We start from the raw sequence: 14401 nt of genomic DNA, 5'->3' as shown, positions 1-14401 counted from the left end.
CCTCAAATGAGAAGGGCAACAGATGTCAACTAGTATCGTGTATCAGTAAACAGCAACAAGACAGAGGGTACTTTTCTTAGTGCTTTTGTAAAAGCATCTTGCTATCAGCTACAGCCGCATCTCAGCTGTTTGACTCGTTAAGCGGTGGTGCTTGTACATGTGATTAAAATCCTACCGGGGAAGACTTCCAACCATATATAAGTACTGCCCACTGAAGTCAGCTAAAAGAAAATAGAAATGCTTCCATATATTTATTGTGGCTTTTGAAAAGTGAAAGAAAATCATGCTGAAAACCCTCAAACTGACTAAAAGCTCATTCCGTGCTTGGCACAGACACATGAGCATTTATGTTTCTCAGCTTTATTACAGAAGGATCATCCTTAGGGCAGAAGAGTATTTCTGAGTCATTCTCTTTTTACTCTTACTGCTAAGACTTCTGACAGTAGGGCCAAAATATGCTAACTAAAAAGGCACTCTCTGTACCATAAACACTAGGCCACAAGGAACTGGACAGGGGCCATCAAATCACTGCCTTTTAATTTTTCTCTCTCATCTATATTTCTCTCAAGATTTCTGGTAAGAAGGCAGCTGACTCTATACAAAAGTCAGAGGCATTGCCAATATCTTGGTGGTTTCATGCACACCATATTGAATCTAACTTCTTTATGCAAGAAAAAAAAAAAAAAAAAAAACCACCTTCCACTTAGGCAAGGATGTATTTCAATGTCAAAGTAACCAGGAAAGTTTGGGGTCTGGTTCTCCAAATGTGCACCATGGAGTCTACATCGTGAATACCCAAGACATTGCCTTGAGAACTTTGCTGACAGTCAGAACTGAGAAGACAACAAATGAATGACTGGGAAGACTCAGCTGTTTTCATCACTAGAATGGTAACTCTAACCGTATGTATACGTTACACACTGAAAATTAATTTTTTTTTATAGAGTATATGTGTGTTAATAGGGACTCATAATTTAAATATCCAGGAAGAAATTTTATAAAATCATTTATATAAAGAGGCTATACCCAGCCTATACACTACCTATAAAAGCAAAAGGTGTCACCCAACCSTGCTCAACAATGGCCTCCGCTGAGCCATGGACTCCAACTGTAAATGTACAGACTTGGAGCTTTTGGAGAGAAGGAAGGCAAGTTTACAGCAGCTTAAAACACTCCTGTGTTCAGCATGGTGCCTAAGAACCACCCTCTCTGCCCTCTGTCTTCCCAAGATCTTCTGATTAAGGAGCGAAAAAACATCCCAACGCAGCAGGAAGCCCTTTAGTAAAAGGTGCATTAATTGAGTAAAGCAAGCCAACAAAATGATTTATTTGCTTCTCTCCTTCAATATTATGTTTACACAACTTGATTATAGCACTTAATTACTAATTCACCCTGCTTAAAAACAAGAGTGCTTTAAATTTTTAATGAGGCAAGGGAAAGCGACATTCCTTAACAGAGAGAAGTAATTTTATTTCCACTTTTGATTAACATTTCTAAGGGAAAAACTTATCCCCTCCCAGATCTTTCACTTGGTTCGTTCTTTTGAAAATATGGAAATCAGCAAGAATATTTATGTTAATGTCAGTCCATAAGTAATGCTTTGGAAGAGGAATAGAGGATCCGATTTACAACACTGACATCCTGGTCAAGAGGCAAAAACAGCATAATCACATCCAGTTCGGGAGTACCAAAGCTATTTATGGCTGTTCTTAAAAAATGTTGTCCATTTAGCATCACCAATTCGTCCTTTACCTACATTTTAGACTGTGTACCTCCAACTCCCTTTATAGATAAGATAAAGGTTTTCCACATCATTTTCCAGTATGTATCAGCAAACTGCATAACAATAAACATTTCCCTTAAAGCTCAATTTTACTGCTGAAAAATCAAAGGTGATGGACAGCACTCTCAAGATTGAGCACCATCAATGCCTGTCCAATTCTACACCTATCACTAGGGTTCATTATCAATATATCGATATCRAACCCCATCAAGAGGGCCTCAAAACACTTGTTCTCCCCAGGCATGCAGAGCTTTGCCTTGGGGACCCATCTTGTTCTGGGGAAACACTGCTGACTATCAACACTGATGGGTTTTTCCACTGATGGGCCTTGAGCAATATTGGATTCCCAATATTTCTCTGTGGTCACAGGTGTAACAATCAAGACATAACAAACCCACTAATATAAGAAGGTGCAAAAATGACAAATGAAAGAGAATCCAAACTGAAGAAGAAATTCAAAGATTTTCTCCCCTCTCAGGAGATTCTAGAGATTAAATAACAAAAAGATGAAATGGGAAATAACTCACATCATACTGCATGTCCTTCTTCCTTTTTTGGAAGGCCAATTGCTTTTAATTCTCCTTTACCAGACAGAATTAAGATGCAGAGAGGTTAAATAGAGAGGAAAATAGGTAAGTCAACATTCATGAAGGAACAACATATGGTGACCAGGCATGAATGCTGGATGTTATAAATCCTTCTTCAGTAGAATTACTTAAGAGATGAAATTACAGTTTGAAGGGACCTGAGCTTTTTAAAAAAAGCTCTAGAATCTAGCAAATTAACCTGTATGATTACAAATATTGCATCAGCCTTCATTTCCAACATTTTCTTGCAAAGCCCAGGACTTTGTTTCTATTACAAATGCAGTCGATAAGGATTATGAAAGTGAGTTTCATATGTACTTCGATCAGGTTCCCCATACAGTGGTCTGCAGGACAGTCAGCTCCCTGTCCTGATGAGAAACGACCCTCCTGGGAAGCACACAACACTCCAGCTTCAAATACCAGTTTTGGGATGCCACAAGATTAAGGATCAACATAGGATGAGAGTAACAGCACATTCACACACACTACGCCTAAGGAAACACCAGCGATTTCCAGTGTTTCCCAACTGTTAATCTAAACAGACTCTAATTATTACATAAGGTTAACATATCTTTGGGTCTTCCCTAGATGACTCATCTTTATTTGTCCTACTGAGAAGTGATGAGCAAGCCAATAGTAACACTTAATGCACTTGATCCATCTGATTTACTGCATGGGTACAAGAATTGTCCTGCTCAGGAGGCTCCCCAGCTCCTGGAGGCACCAGCCTTGGTGCGCACACACATTGCCCTGTGGGACTCCAGGCAGAAGCTTGGGAGCACTTCTCCTACGCCTTACCACCATCTCAGATGTCTTTTTAACAGCTGGTACTTCTGTTAGAAGGGCATGTTAGAGGTGGCCTAGGATCATCCAAAGTGATTTTGAGGGCTCTTGGTTTTTGGGTGCTGTTTTTGAGCTTGCCTAAAGAGGCCTGAGTTCTAGAAAATGGAGAGCTGCCAACCCATGAAAACCAAGTGGCTTTTAAGCATTTTGACTTGACATTGAGAAGTGGAAATATCCAAAAATCATTCTGAGAAATACGACCAAAATCACTTGAACAAATACAATAAAGATCCCTCTTCAAATAAACACAGCCATGAGGTTATGGGTAAAACAAAAACGAAGAAAAACACCACAATTTTTTCCTCTGCTGTTAGACTGACCAAAGACCTTCGAAAGACACAATAAACAGGCTCAAACCATCTATTGCAGAACTGATAGTAACTTCTTTTCTTTGCAAAAACTGCAATGATACTGGATATTTGCAGAAGAACTTTTATTTGACAACTTCTTCTGCTGAGACACTTCAAGGAAGTGTATGAGCTTGATCTGTAATAATGAAAGGAAACATTCCTGTTGACCAGCATAAACCCTGGATCAAGCCTTGTAGAGGTAGCTGCTGCAGCAGAGGCTGCATTTGGCAAATTGGACATGATACGCAGTGCTGAGGCACTGGATTCAATTGGATGCAAAAATGGGAAAGGATCATAAGAAAACTTCAAATCCTCTTCCTGGCACTCATGGGTTCTCACTTAACGTAAGTTTAGACCAGGAAGACCACAAAGCCTGCACTGTACGTAGGACAAGCCACAAAGTATTTCTATATCCAGAAGGAAGGAACCTCCTGATGCATCACAACAGTAAAAGATCGAACACTCTTTAAAATAAAAAAATTCTGAAGCAACTGACTCAAAGGACCTAGTTTGACTGAAAAAGGTTTCTGAAGGAGTATGCTACTGCTGACCAATATGCATATACCTATGTACAAAATATGTTATTGGATATGCTTCTGGTATGTTTTGGTACAGAAGGGTAGGGATAAAAATAAATGTAAATGAATATACCAAATTACATATAAAAACACATTAGATAAAAATCCTGCAGCAACAGATTTTTATGAGCATTATAAGGACAGACTTAATAAAAACAGTTTTGAGGCACTCACTTATTACATAATAGTGCAAAAAATCTTTAACTAGGAACAAAATATCTGTGTATTTGAAAGCAGAAGTTATGCATAAGATTAGCAGAGGAATAAGAATTAAGCATGAAAATCTTTAACCAAAGGCTGCTACTGAAATCTATTACAYTGATCAAAAAGATTGAATTTTAATTACAAGCACTATAATTATTAACGCAGATACATCACATTGTACAATGTTTGTTGCAATGGGAATACGTTTAATGGAGGAATTCTAATGAAAGAAAACAACTCTTCCTTCTAATCTAGATTGCGTTGTAGAACGTTCAAACTCCCTTTCACATTTGGAAAACCTCCAAACGTGGGCCTGTTGCTCAACTRATGTTTGGTTGTTTATTGATTCCAATGGTATTGCATCAATTTAACCAGGCTGAGAAGCTTATCCATTATACAGAAAATAGATGTAGTTCAGTTTTAGTTCAAAATTTTAGCTACAAAAATTTGTGCCGGATGTTACAAAGAAAAATACACCTACAGACCATCTTGAAAAATGATTCTGTACAAATGGATTGCAATGTAGTGTTTAGTTTCTGTGTGTAACATGAGGAGGAGGAGAAATGCCTTTAATTAGCTGAATTGACAGGTGGGAAAATAGATAAGATTTGGGGCACACAAGCCCTCCCTCAGGTCTATGTTTATCACTGTTGCTTAAATAAATGCAAATAAGTCATGCACTGGCTTATCCATAGGCACAAAAGCCTAACTGCTACTTTCAGAACTGTATTAAAATAACAGGAATAAATRTTAAGTTTTATCCTTATTAATAACTCATCATTCACCAAGGACAAACAAGAGCTATGAGTGTGTCATTTTTTTACTGCGTAAATACTAGGATGTTGTTTCTAACGTCTAAGACCTCTCAGTGTGAAGGAAGCAAAGCAGGACAGGTATTATAACTAACTTGAAAGTCTGACCTTCTTATCAGGACCTTCCCAAACTCCTTCAGTCACATGTAAAATTGCACTGCATAATTTCATAGATAGCAGTTTATGCTTGCATGTCCCCATCATCACAAACAAGATCACATATGGAGATAAAAAAGGGGTGGACAGGAAATAATGCATGTTATGCTGGCACTTAACTGGTTGTGTTCAGGCACCATTTTTTTTTTTTCATTTAAAGTCTGTGTATGGTGCCAAATTGCAAAGTGCAAAAGGCTCTAAGAAGAAAAAAAAAAATCAGGTACTTCATACCTGTATAGTTGCAAAATCCCCAGATGCACAAGCTCCAAGAATGGCAGCACCCACCAAAACAGACTCCACTTCCTTGGACAGGACAACAGGCTTGCCTAGAGAATAAAATAAACAGGTCTCTGTTAGGAAGAAGGAAGCACTGCAGCACTAATGGCAGACTAAATAACTAAGCAAAAAAACAAACAAGAAAAAAAATAAAAAAAAGACTTGACTTGGAAACCAAGGTCACGCTCCACTCAGAGCTACCCTTCTATTGTTGACWAATGCAAATCTCTCTGCTCTGGGGTTCCAGGCTCCAAGAAAAATGCAGAATTTAAATAAAATAATTTCAGCAAAATACTCATGCAGAACATAAAATGTAGAACAAAGAACCCTCCAGATCTTTGACAACAGCTATTTTATCTCAAACAGCCTGGTATAAACCTGTTACTCTGTAATGCCTGGCTATTGAAAGGTGCCTTGCTGGGGGAAATAGGGTGTACCCTTTTGTTTCTTTTGCAACATGTAGAAAACAGTTGGCTTTGAGTTTGTTTTTTAAATATATCATCAACAAAGCCAGTCTGTTTTTGCTGGAAGACATACAAATGAGCACAGTAAGCTTTCATAAGCTCTACAGAAATCACAGAAACCTTTTCTTCYAAATTTTATAAGACACATGAAAAAGAGGTTAAAACCCCAGAAAAACAAACTCACAATAAACTTGAAAGAGATTTTAAATACTAACTACTTTCTACACAAATTAAGTCTTATTACCATGAGTAGTATCATGAACATACTTTCCCTCAGTTTACACAAAATTTTCTAAAACCCCACGTATTTTACTGTAAAACCATCTGGAAAAAACAAAACAATTACCACTTAAAAGTCACCTGCTTTCTTAATTCTCCGTTTWAAAAAAATCCTAACATAATAGCACGAGTCTAACTACTTTTCTAACTACACACTAGATGCTCCCTCTCACTAAGCCAAAGAATTTAATATTTCTCCAGCACTTGGCATGTGTGCACATTTCCATTACTGAGATAATTTCATTCAATGGCTGAGGATGCTTGAGATGGGCTTCCTTCTGTGAATCCTCTCAGTGATATTACTATAAAAAAGTGCTGCTCCTCAGAGCCAGCTGTACAATTAGAGTGAGCAGAAATTTGGAAGAGGCTCTCACTGAGACCAGCGAGCCACGAACTTCTCTTCCAGAGCCTCTGCTTCGGAGAAGACAAATAGACATTTTTCAAAATGAGGAATAAAGTTATTAATACGAGACACAATTATGAATACAAAGCAGGTTCAGCTGGCCTCCCAAGCATCTGGGCACATCATGCCAACTTTGYGCCGTTCCACCTTGCTATCAGTTCTCAGCCACGCAGAGCTGTCACAGGGGCCTTGTTGCCACTTCTCCGTCTAGTTAGCACGGACAGAGTGTCAGGGAAGGAGAGCGGACCCAGGGAGGGCTTGTTTGATCACTGGCATGACTCCGGACAGCAAAGGAAAATATCCCTTAAACTCCCCTGCATGGTGACCAAATGAGTCCATCTTAAAAACACCAGTGTAGGATCAGTCACCTGAGCACTTCTCCTCTTACCGTGGTCCCACAGCTCAGGAACTGGGCCAGCTTCGAACACAGGTGGAGATAACCTAAAATTAAAGCTGAGAGCGACTTGGGCTGTTTGCCAGGCTCCGAAGCACCAGACAACTTGCAGCAAGCTCTCCAATTACTGCCCATTCCCCAGGTCACCGGAATGCATGCGGAATCCTTACCAGGCAACAACACAATCAAGATACTTTCCAAGTGGCCTGTGAAATTATCTACTGGATGTCTGCATGACTGAGTCACGGGCATTTCCAGCCAACAATAATATATTCAGATTTTTTTCTTTTCGTGAAAGAATGGGGGATTGATCCTGGAATGTTAGTTATTTTATCTGATAGGCTCTAATGAGCTCAGCACAACCAAGAGCATTTCAGTTAGATGAACTCTGACATCCCCTGTCAGTCACAGATTGTACAAAAGGGGGAGAACTACAGGCTGCAAAAAGACCTTTTCATACTGAATTGCAGTTGGCSATTAGTTACAGCCAAAGGACTCCTGATTACATTTTAATCAGAATACCTCTCTGCAAATCTTTTATTTTAGCCATCATGAGCCAACATCACAACTCTACATGCAGATGAAACTCACCTAAAACATCTGAGTTATATAAGGAGAGGTGTGTATTTGACAATATCATTGTTCACAAACAGAAAAATACTCCTTTGGCAACAGGGTATTTAGTGAATTTTAGGTCAATTTTAGAGAATTTTAGGCCATTCTGCTCTTTGCAGAAAAACATTTCTGTTTTTTATTTTAGGTTATTACAAATACAAAGTGTATTTTCATCTTCCTTCTTGATTCAAGCTTATGAAGTATGGTCTGATGTCAGAGTAGGGCAGATCTTCCTATCAAATGACCCAAATCTAAGCCTTAAACTCCATTCTTGACAGTTCGGTGTTGTATAAAATATGCATCACTCAAAATTTCACTGAAGTCCTTTAAAGTCACTTTTGCTATTTTTTCCGTATTTTGGAGACATTAAGAACAGACATACAGATGTGCTAAGATAGCCACATGCAGGCAGGCTAATAACATAAAACTAATAGAGAYTTGGGAAGAAATACAACATATCTTACATAAAACAGGCTCATAAAATGTCCTGTGCATTATTCTTGTCCATTATATCTTCCTACAGTGGGATTCATGTAATCATCTTTACAGAAAGTTTGGAAAAAACATTAAACCTGCTAGTGATGAGCATGTAGGTGTACACAGTAGTTTTAAAAATTCTATCAGAAGTGTATATTTATATATATATTTATTCTAAGCAAGATCTACAGACTGGAAATCATGTTCTGTGTTTCTGTAGGAAACAAATTAGGGAGTTTTGTTTATGCTACATCTCTATGTTATTCAAATGTCTTTTAWTTTCAGGAAATCCAGTATTTCAGGAAGTAACATTTCATTTCAAATTTTTTTGGCCAAGCAAAAAAAATACAKTTCTATATAAAGAAAGTATTTATTTTTCTGAGGACAAAGCATTTAGCCACCTAAAATAATCATTTCATTTACACTCCTTTCCCGCCACTTCCTCAAACTTACCAGTAATGTCAGCGTGCATCTGCACAAAGAGGGGGTTCTTGCTCAGCCCGCCGCACAGGAACAGTGTGCTGATATGATGCCCTGCAGCCTGCATCGTTTCCAAAATATGTCTCGTTCCTAACTTCAAAAAGGGCAGGGGGAGAAAAAAGGAAAAAAAAAAAAAAAAAAAACGGATGAGCACAGGAGAACAGACATAGGCAGAGAACTTAAGGAAAAGGTGCTTAAAGGAATGATAGAAATGCATCAATATCACTGGCCCTAACAGCAACCTGCTGCCTGGGACGGTCTCTGAACTAAGTCCTCCATAGCAAAGACATCCCCATCAAAAATGTCCACAGCTGAAAATCACCCTCAGTATAGAAGTTTCCAGTCAAGAGTCAAGGAACAAAATTAAAAAAAAAAAAAAAAAGAAAAGGAATAAAATGAAAGTTCTATGTTTTCTTGGCAGCAAAAAGGAAAATGTGAAGAATTTTCTGTTGGTTGTTCAAAATAAAATGCTCCATTTCACACCTGGATTAATTGAAATATATCTAAAACATATTTTTTAAATATGGTTTATATGTTTAAAATAAAAACTTTATTTTAAATTAGTCAAATTAGAGTCAAATTAGAAAAGCTCAGTGTTCCCTTCTGTAAGTGATGAAAGCAAATACTCTGCCACTTCTAAGAACTCTTTTCTTTCCCTGTGCTTTGCTTGCATCCAACTATTCACCGAAGTCAACCCCATTCCCTCCTTGCCATTTCCTTCGACAAACCATTTATCCCTCAAATTGWCAGCTCTTTATATTCCCTGGACTTCCCTTGGAAGTTCAGACTTGAYTAGATGCCAAATTTAAGCTAAAATTTTGCCCAAGCTGGCTGTTTTCATGCAAATTCCGCCCCCCCCCAACACCATCTGGCCAAAGTTTTCACAAACCATCGTTCAAGTTTCCCTTATCTTGCGCTCCAAGTTCATTAAGAGGTCTCCAGCCTTTAATAAACCCCTCTGCACACGAAGCTACTGAAAACTGAAACGAGTTTCCTCAGACTTGGGATGTCTGTTACGAACGCCTGGCACAACTCGGGACAGGCCTTCCAATGTATTTGGTTTTTAAGGCGAGTGGCTATGAGGAACTCGAGCGGCCGCAGCACCAGCTGACTAAACCCATCACTTCCCTATTGACACAGAGGGCTAATTTCCAAGTGACACAGCCGCAATTTTAATTATGGAAAAATAAACTACTCTAAAAAAGAGACTGTCTCCTCAGAACTGGCCTGACAGCCACAATTAGATCTCTGACCATGTTCTCATCGCTCTAACGCACTTTGCAGTGAATAGCTTAAAGGATATTCTCTTTCCTTATTTCTAAAATTCAAATTTATTAGCACACACATTTACTCTCACACAACATACAGGCTCACACTCCTAAGACCTTGAGAAAGAACATGCTGTGAAAACGATTTTGTGTTTACCTGCCTGGAAAATTGTATTCACGCTGAAATTTAAATTAAAGATAGACTTATTTCACTGTGGTTGGGGGGGAGCTAATTTAATCCTGGATTGGAGAAAATGCAAATTGAGGGTCTTCAAATGCAAATTTTATATAAAAAGGAAAAAGAGTCTCCTGCTGAAAAGAAAACTAGAGATTAACATTCTGTGGGCAGCCCTAAACTTTTTACAAGGTTTTCAGTTAGGTTTAAAGTCTACATTGCATCCATTGAAGACAACTAAGGGTACAGGATTGGGGCCGTCCTGAACAAGACGTACTTCCTTCCACAAAAGTGAAGCTAAAATTGAAGTGTCAGGGTAAGACAGGAAAACTAAATATTCCAGGTATCGCGTTATAACTTAGTAAATATATCAAATATACCAAATATATACTATAACTTAGTAAATATACTAAGTAACTTAGTCAATATATCAATATATCAAGTCTAGTTCTGCCTCCTTTTTAATTACTGTTTCAAAGCCTATTTAAGAAAAATGAATTCCTGCTAATTAGCGATGAAGAGAAAGCTACACTCTGGTTGTTTATTTACATCTTGCATCTCAAGATCGATAYCATCCTCTATCAAAAAGGCATATCAGGGCTGAATTTAGTGTTAAATGCGGTATTTGTGGTTCACCAGAAATTCCAAGTTGTATCATGCAGTCAGATAATAGGTGACTTTCCCAGGACGTCCAGCAGAGAACGGTTCCACTTCATTAGCGCAAGATAATAACAGAGCACCTGGTCGAGAGCGCCAAGTTTTGTTTCCAGCCTCTTTCAGGGGACAGGAGCAGTAGCTGCCGTTGTTTAAGCTCTCCTAGACATTCTCATTTAAATGGGGGGATTATGCCGAAGCATCAGGTATAACCCAGCTACGTTCACCTCCAAAAAAAGATCAAAAATAACAACAGTGAATTCCAGATTTGGGCTGAATTATTGCTATTTGCTGAAGATGGAGGGTTAATACATTAGGCATACGGCTCGCAGTGAATTTACAGCAGCCGCCCACTCTCCATCCCAGATGGCTGACCCAGCCTAGCAGAGACTTTTAGTTGTTGTTTAACTACTAGAGCAGTTTGGAAGTTTTCCAACTGAACAGAGTTTTGTCAGGAGAAGTTTCCAATTCATTAAGCTGTTAATGTTTTTTTGAAAACATCTCAAGCTCAACAAATTTAAAAAACCAAAAAYCATGAAAAAAGCTGTCAAGGGAGTGTTGACTTCAGTCATTGGATGCCTAGGGACAGGGTGCACCGCTGAAAATACTGTGTGCCAGGGTTTCAAACAGCTTCTCTGACCCCAGTTTTCATTTCAAATCAGAATTTCTTGTTAACTGGAAACCCTGGGTTCCAGAAAGCCTCTCATCTGAGTAAACCAAGGCAGGAACAAAAGCGTTCCCATAAAACATCCCATCCCTGCGTGCTAGCGAACATCTATGCCATTTTCACAAAGATGTTCTCTCTGTGCACTTTTAGGCACAGCTTGGACAGGCTGTTCACAAGGCACCGGGAAGACCAAGGGAGCAACGAGATCCAGCTCTGGTCACTTTGCAGCGTTAGGAGCTGGGCTGAATCACGGATCCACGCTGACTTACTGTGTTAGAGAGCCCTGATTCATCTACCAGGCTACGAGGGGAAAACCGTGGTTTTAGGAACAATCTGCAGATGAGGCATTGTAGAGGAGACCAAGTTCCTTCATATCACTGCCAAGGCTTTTCTTATTTCCACTCTCTCAGCTTAACCTCTGCCTAGCCCACAATGTTAATGCAGCCCATGCAGTATTAGGCTCTTGCCTCACATCTGCACTAGAGGCAAAGGTTTCGTTTACAGAATTGCCATAGAGAGAAAACTTTTTAGAAGGCATTTTCTCCTCGCTCTGACCTCCCCCTGTCCATTATTTTACAGTAGGGAATAGCTACCAGTGTGAGTAAACAATATCTTGTTCCTCTAAGAAACCTATTAAGTGAATTCATCTATTATTAGAAATCTATTTAGCGGGAGGGAACGATCGGTCTGTCACAGAACATGAGACAATTCATTTATTCTTTTATGCACTTAAAATGGCTTACAGCAATGGCTTGAATCGTGGCCAAGTAGATAAGGGCAAGTTCATCCAGACCCTGAGACAATGTTAGTCCAACAACCTGCATGAAGATCAAAAAGAAAAAGCACAAATTCAGCCAAGGTAAAGCTATTATTTTCTGTGGTTTCTTGTTGTAACAAGTTTAAGTGCTAATTCTAAGCCCTATTTTTGTGGCATGTACACATAATGTTATGTTAAACATGTTATTCCTGATCCGAGGAAGAGCCACATAAATTGCTCTTGCCCTTGCAAAGAAATAAAGAACAAACAACATATTCTATGGGATTAGAGCTAGATTAGCTCTGACAGTTTTATGTTATGACTCAGATAATGCCTGTGAATGTATTTAATGTAATAATATGAACACAGTATTACATAAACGTAACATTTTAAAAGCCCTTCTCCTCCCCGCTTCCAAGCACTCTTACACCAAAAGACAATTCATAATGAAGGACTATATCTTAATGTCATTTGCTCTGACATAAATTATGCTGAATTAAGATCAACACAGGCAAGACCTAAATGCAGCCGTAACTTTCGCAGGAAAGATGCACTGCTATTATCAATATTTGCATAACATCATCATACCAAAGGAAATTCTGATTCTACTGCAGCAAGTATTTCTTTCATAAAATAATGCAGTTTTACTTAGGACCCCCCAAATATGTAAGCATCTATTTTTTTTTAATCTTTCTCCAGTCTGTGATTGAACATGTGTTGCAGTACTTAAAACTACCCTTTTTTACCTCAGTTTCAAATACAGTATATTTTGGTACTGGTAAATAGCTTGAGATATTCACTCCAAGGACAACATGTCAATTTAAGGTGCAATTCTGCACTAAGTTCCAGGTAGATCATCAAATTATATCATTATGGTGTTCTTCTATCACAGTCCTTCACATTAACAACCTGGCCTGTGTCATGGATCTGTCATCATGACGTTCATTGGAAGAGAAACCTCCAAATGTTTAAACACGTACTGAAAATCTCACCAGAAGAGGTTTCCTGATGAATGTCCAAAATCTGCTCTTTCTGGTTCTAGATTGCAATGCTGAAATTCATTGTGCTGAAACTCATTACAACGGAAATGTAACATTAGGCAGACAGGTGAGTTTCCAGCAACAGCAAGCATTTCTGCTCCGTGCTCTGACATGCAACTCCTAGGAAAGGTACCAGGAGACACACACACCTCCTCGTATTTTTAGAAAACAGACGTGGCGCTGGCACTATCTGAAGTATCCTGGTCTCTGGTTTTCTGCTGAAACATTAGCACGTTTCAAAATACAGCAAGAAACCAAAACCCTATGGGATAGTTTAAATAGCTAAAGAGAAGTATGTTTAAAATTAAACAAAGAAAAGTTCTTTCCAAACTTTTTTTCTTTTTTTTTACCCCGTATTGACCTTTTTGCAAAGACAGGCTGTTTCTTACCATGCCCTTTAGTGTCAGATCTGTTAAGGGAGATCTGTTACCATGGAAATCTGGCCAAACATGTAAATCAACAGTGAGGAAACCCACAGGCAAAGATTTCTTAATCAGATCCAGGTGACTGTTCAAGTATGTATATATACTTTGAGAACTGGAAGAAAAATAAGTTGGAGAAAAGAGTAGGAGAGGTTATTCATCAAACTTAAAACATTTGCACCTCTACTACCCAATGCMAAAGCAGCATCAAAAGAACTCCAAATATAAAACAAAGGGGGAGAAAGATGAAGCCACAGCTTGCCCAGCACAGGGCAGCTGGCAGGGATGTCTATGTGCACTTGCACTCAGCAACCACCCAAAGTCCTTGGCACAGCAGGGCCTGGGGAGACCATGGAAGTGGATGGAAGTCGATGCTCTCGAGCTTGTGTCCCCCAGGTCCCTCCTGGAGCCTCCTTGATATTTTGGGGTTCAATGATGCTTGTCTTGAGCAGAAARCAGGTGCTGAGACTATGAAAGCGACTGCTATGGAGAGGAAAGCCCAGAGAGAGGAACAAGGAGGCTTCCAGAGAGAAATGAAAATAAAATTTCATTACAATGTTTTAAGARTTTTTGTGATTAATAAATAGTGCTGGACTTGCAGCTTTCCTTTTTTAAATGATAAGTATTTCAGTACGTGTTATGATGAAAATGCAGCAGTAAGGGTGGAGGAGAGCAAGCAAGTGGCTGCTGTTTTAGGGAGGAGCTGAACATGGGCCT

At 38.9% G+C, this 14401-nt stretch overlaps 1 protein-coding gene across 6 annotated transcripts in view; it reads right to left on the bottom strand.

The window, feature by feature from the left end:
- Positions 1–14401, bottom strand: part of FGGY (FGGY carbohydrate kinase domain containing) — a 131835-nt gene that overhangs the window by 20234 nt on the left and 97200 nt on the right. For 5 of the 6 annotated variants that reach the window (XM_026034815.1, XM_026034840.1, XM_026034823.1 and 2 more), the window contains 4 exons: positions 13652–13799; positions 12209–12283; positions 8675–8795; positions 5545–5639 (listed from right to left, as the gene is read on the bottom strand). In XM_026034815.1, the coding sequence (XP_025890600.1) occupies positions 5545–5639; positions 8675–8795; positions 12209–12283; positions 13652–13799 (439 nt within the window). Of the gene's footprint in view, positions 1–5544; positions 5640–8674; positions 8796–12208; positions 12284–13651; positions 13800–14401 lie in introns of those variants that run through there. The other variant, XM_026034848.1, reaches the window with a different exon arrangement.

This window comes from Nothoprocta perdicaria, unplaced genomic scaffold (genome assembly GCF_003342845.1).
Source record: "Nothoprocta perdicaria isolate Ctin4 unplaced genomic scaffold, notPer1 scaffold_0, whole genome shotgun sequence".
Classification (NCBI taxonomy): domain Eukaryota; kingdom Metazoa; phylum Chordata; class Aves; order Tinamiformes; family Tinamidae; genus Nothoprocta; species Nothoprocta perdicaria.
This window is presented reverse-complemented; position numbering and strand designations above follow the sequence as displayed.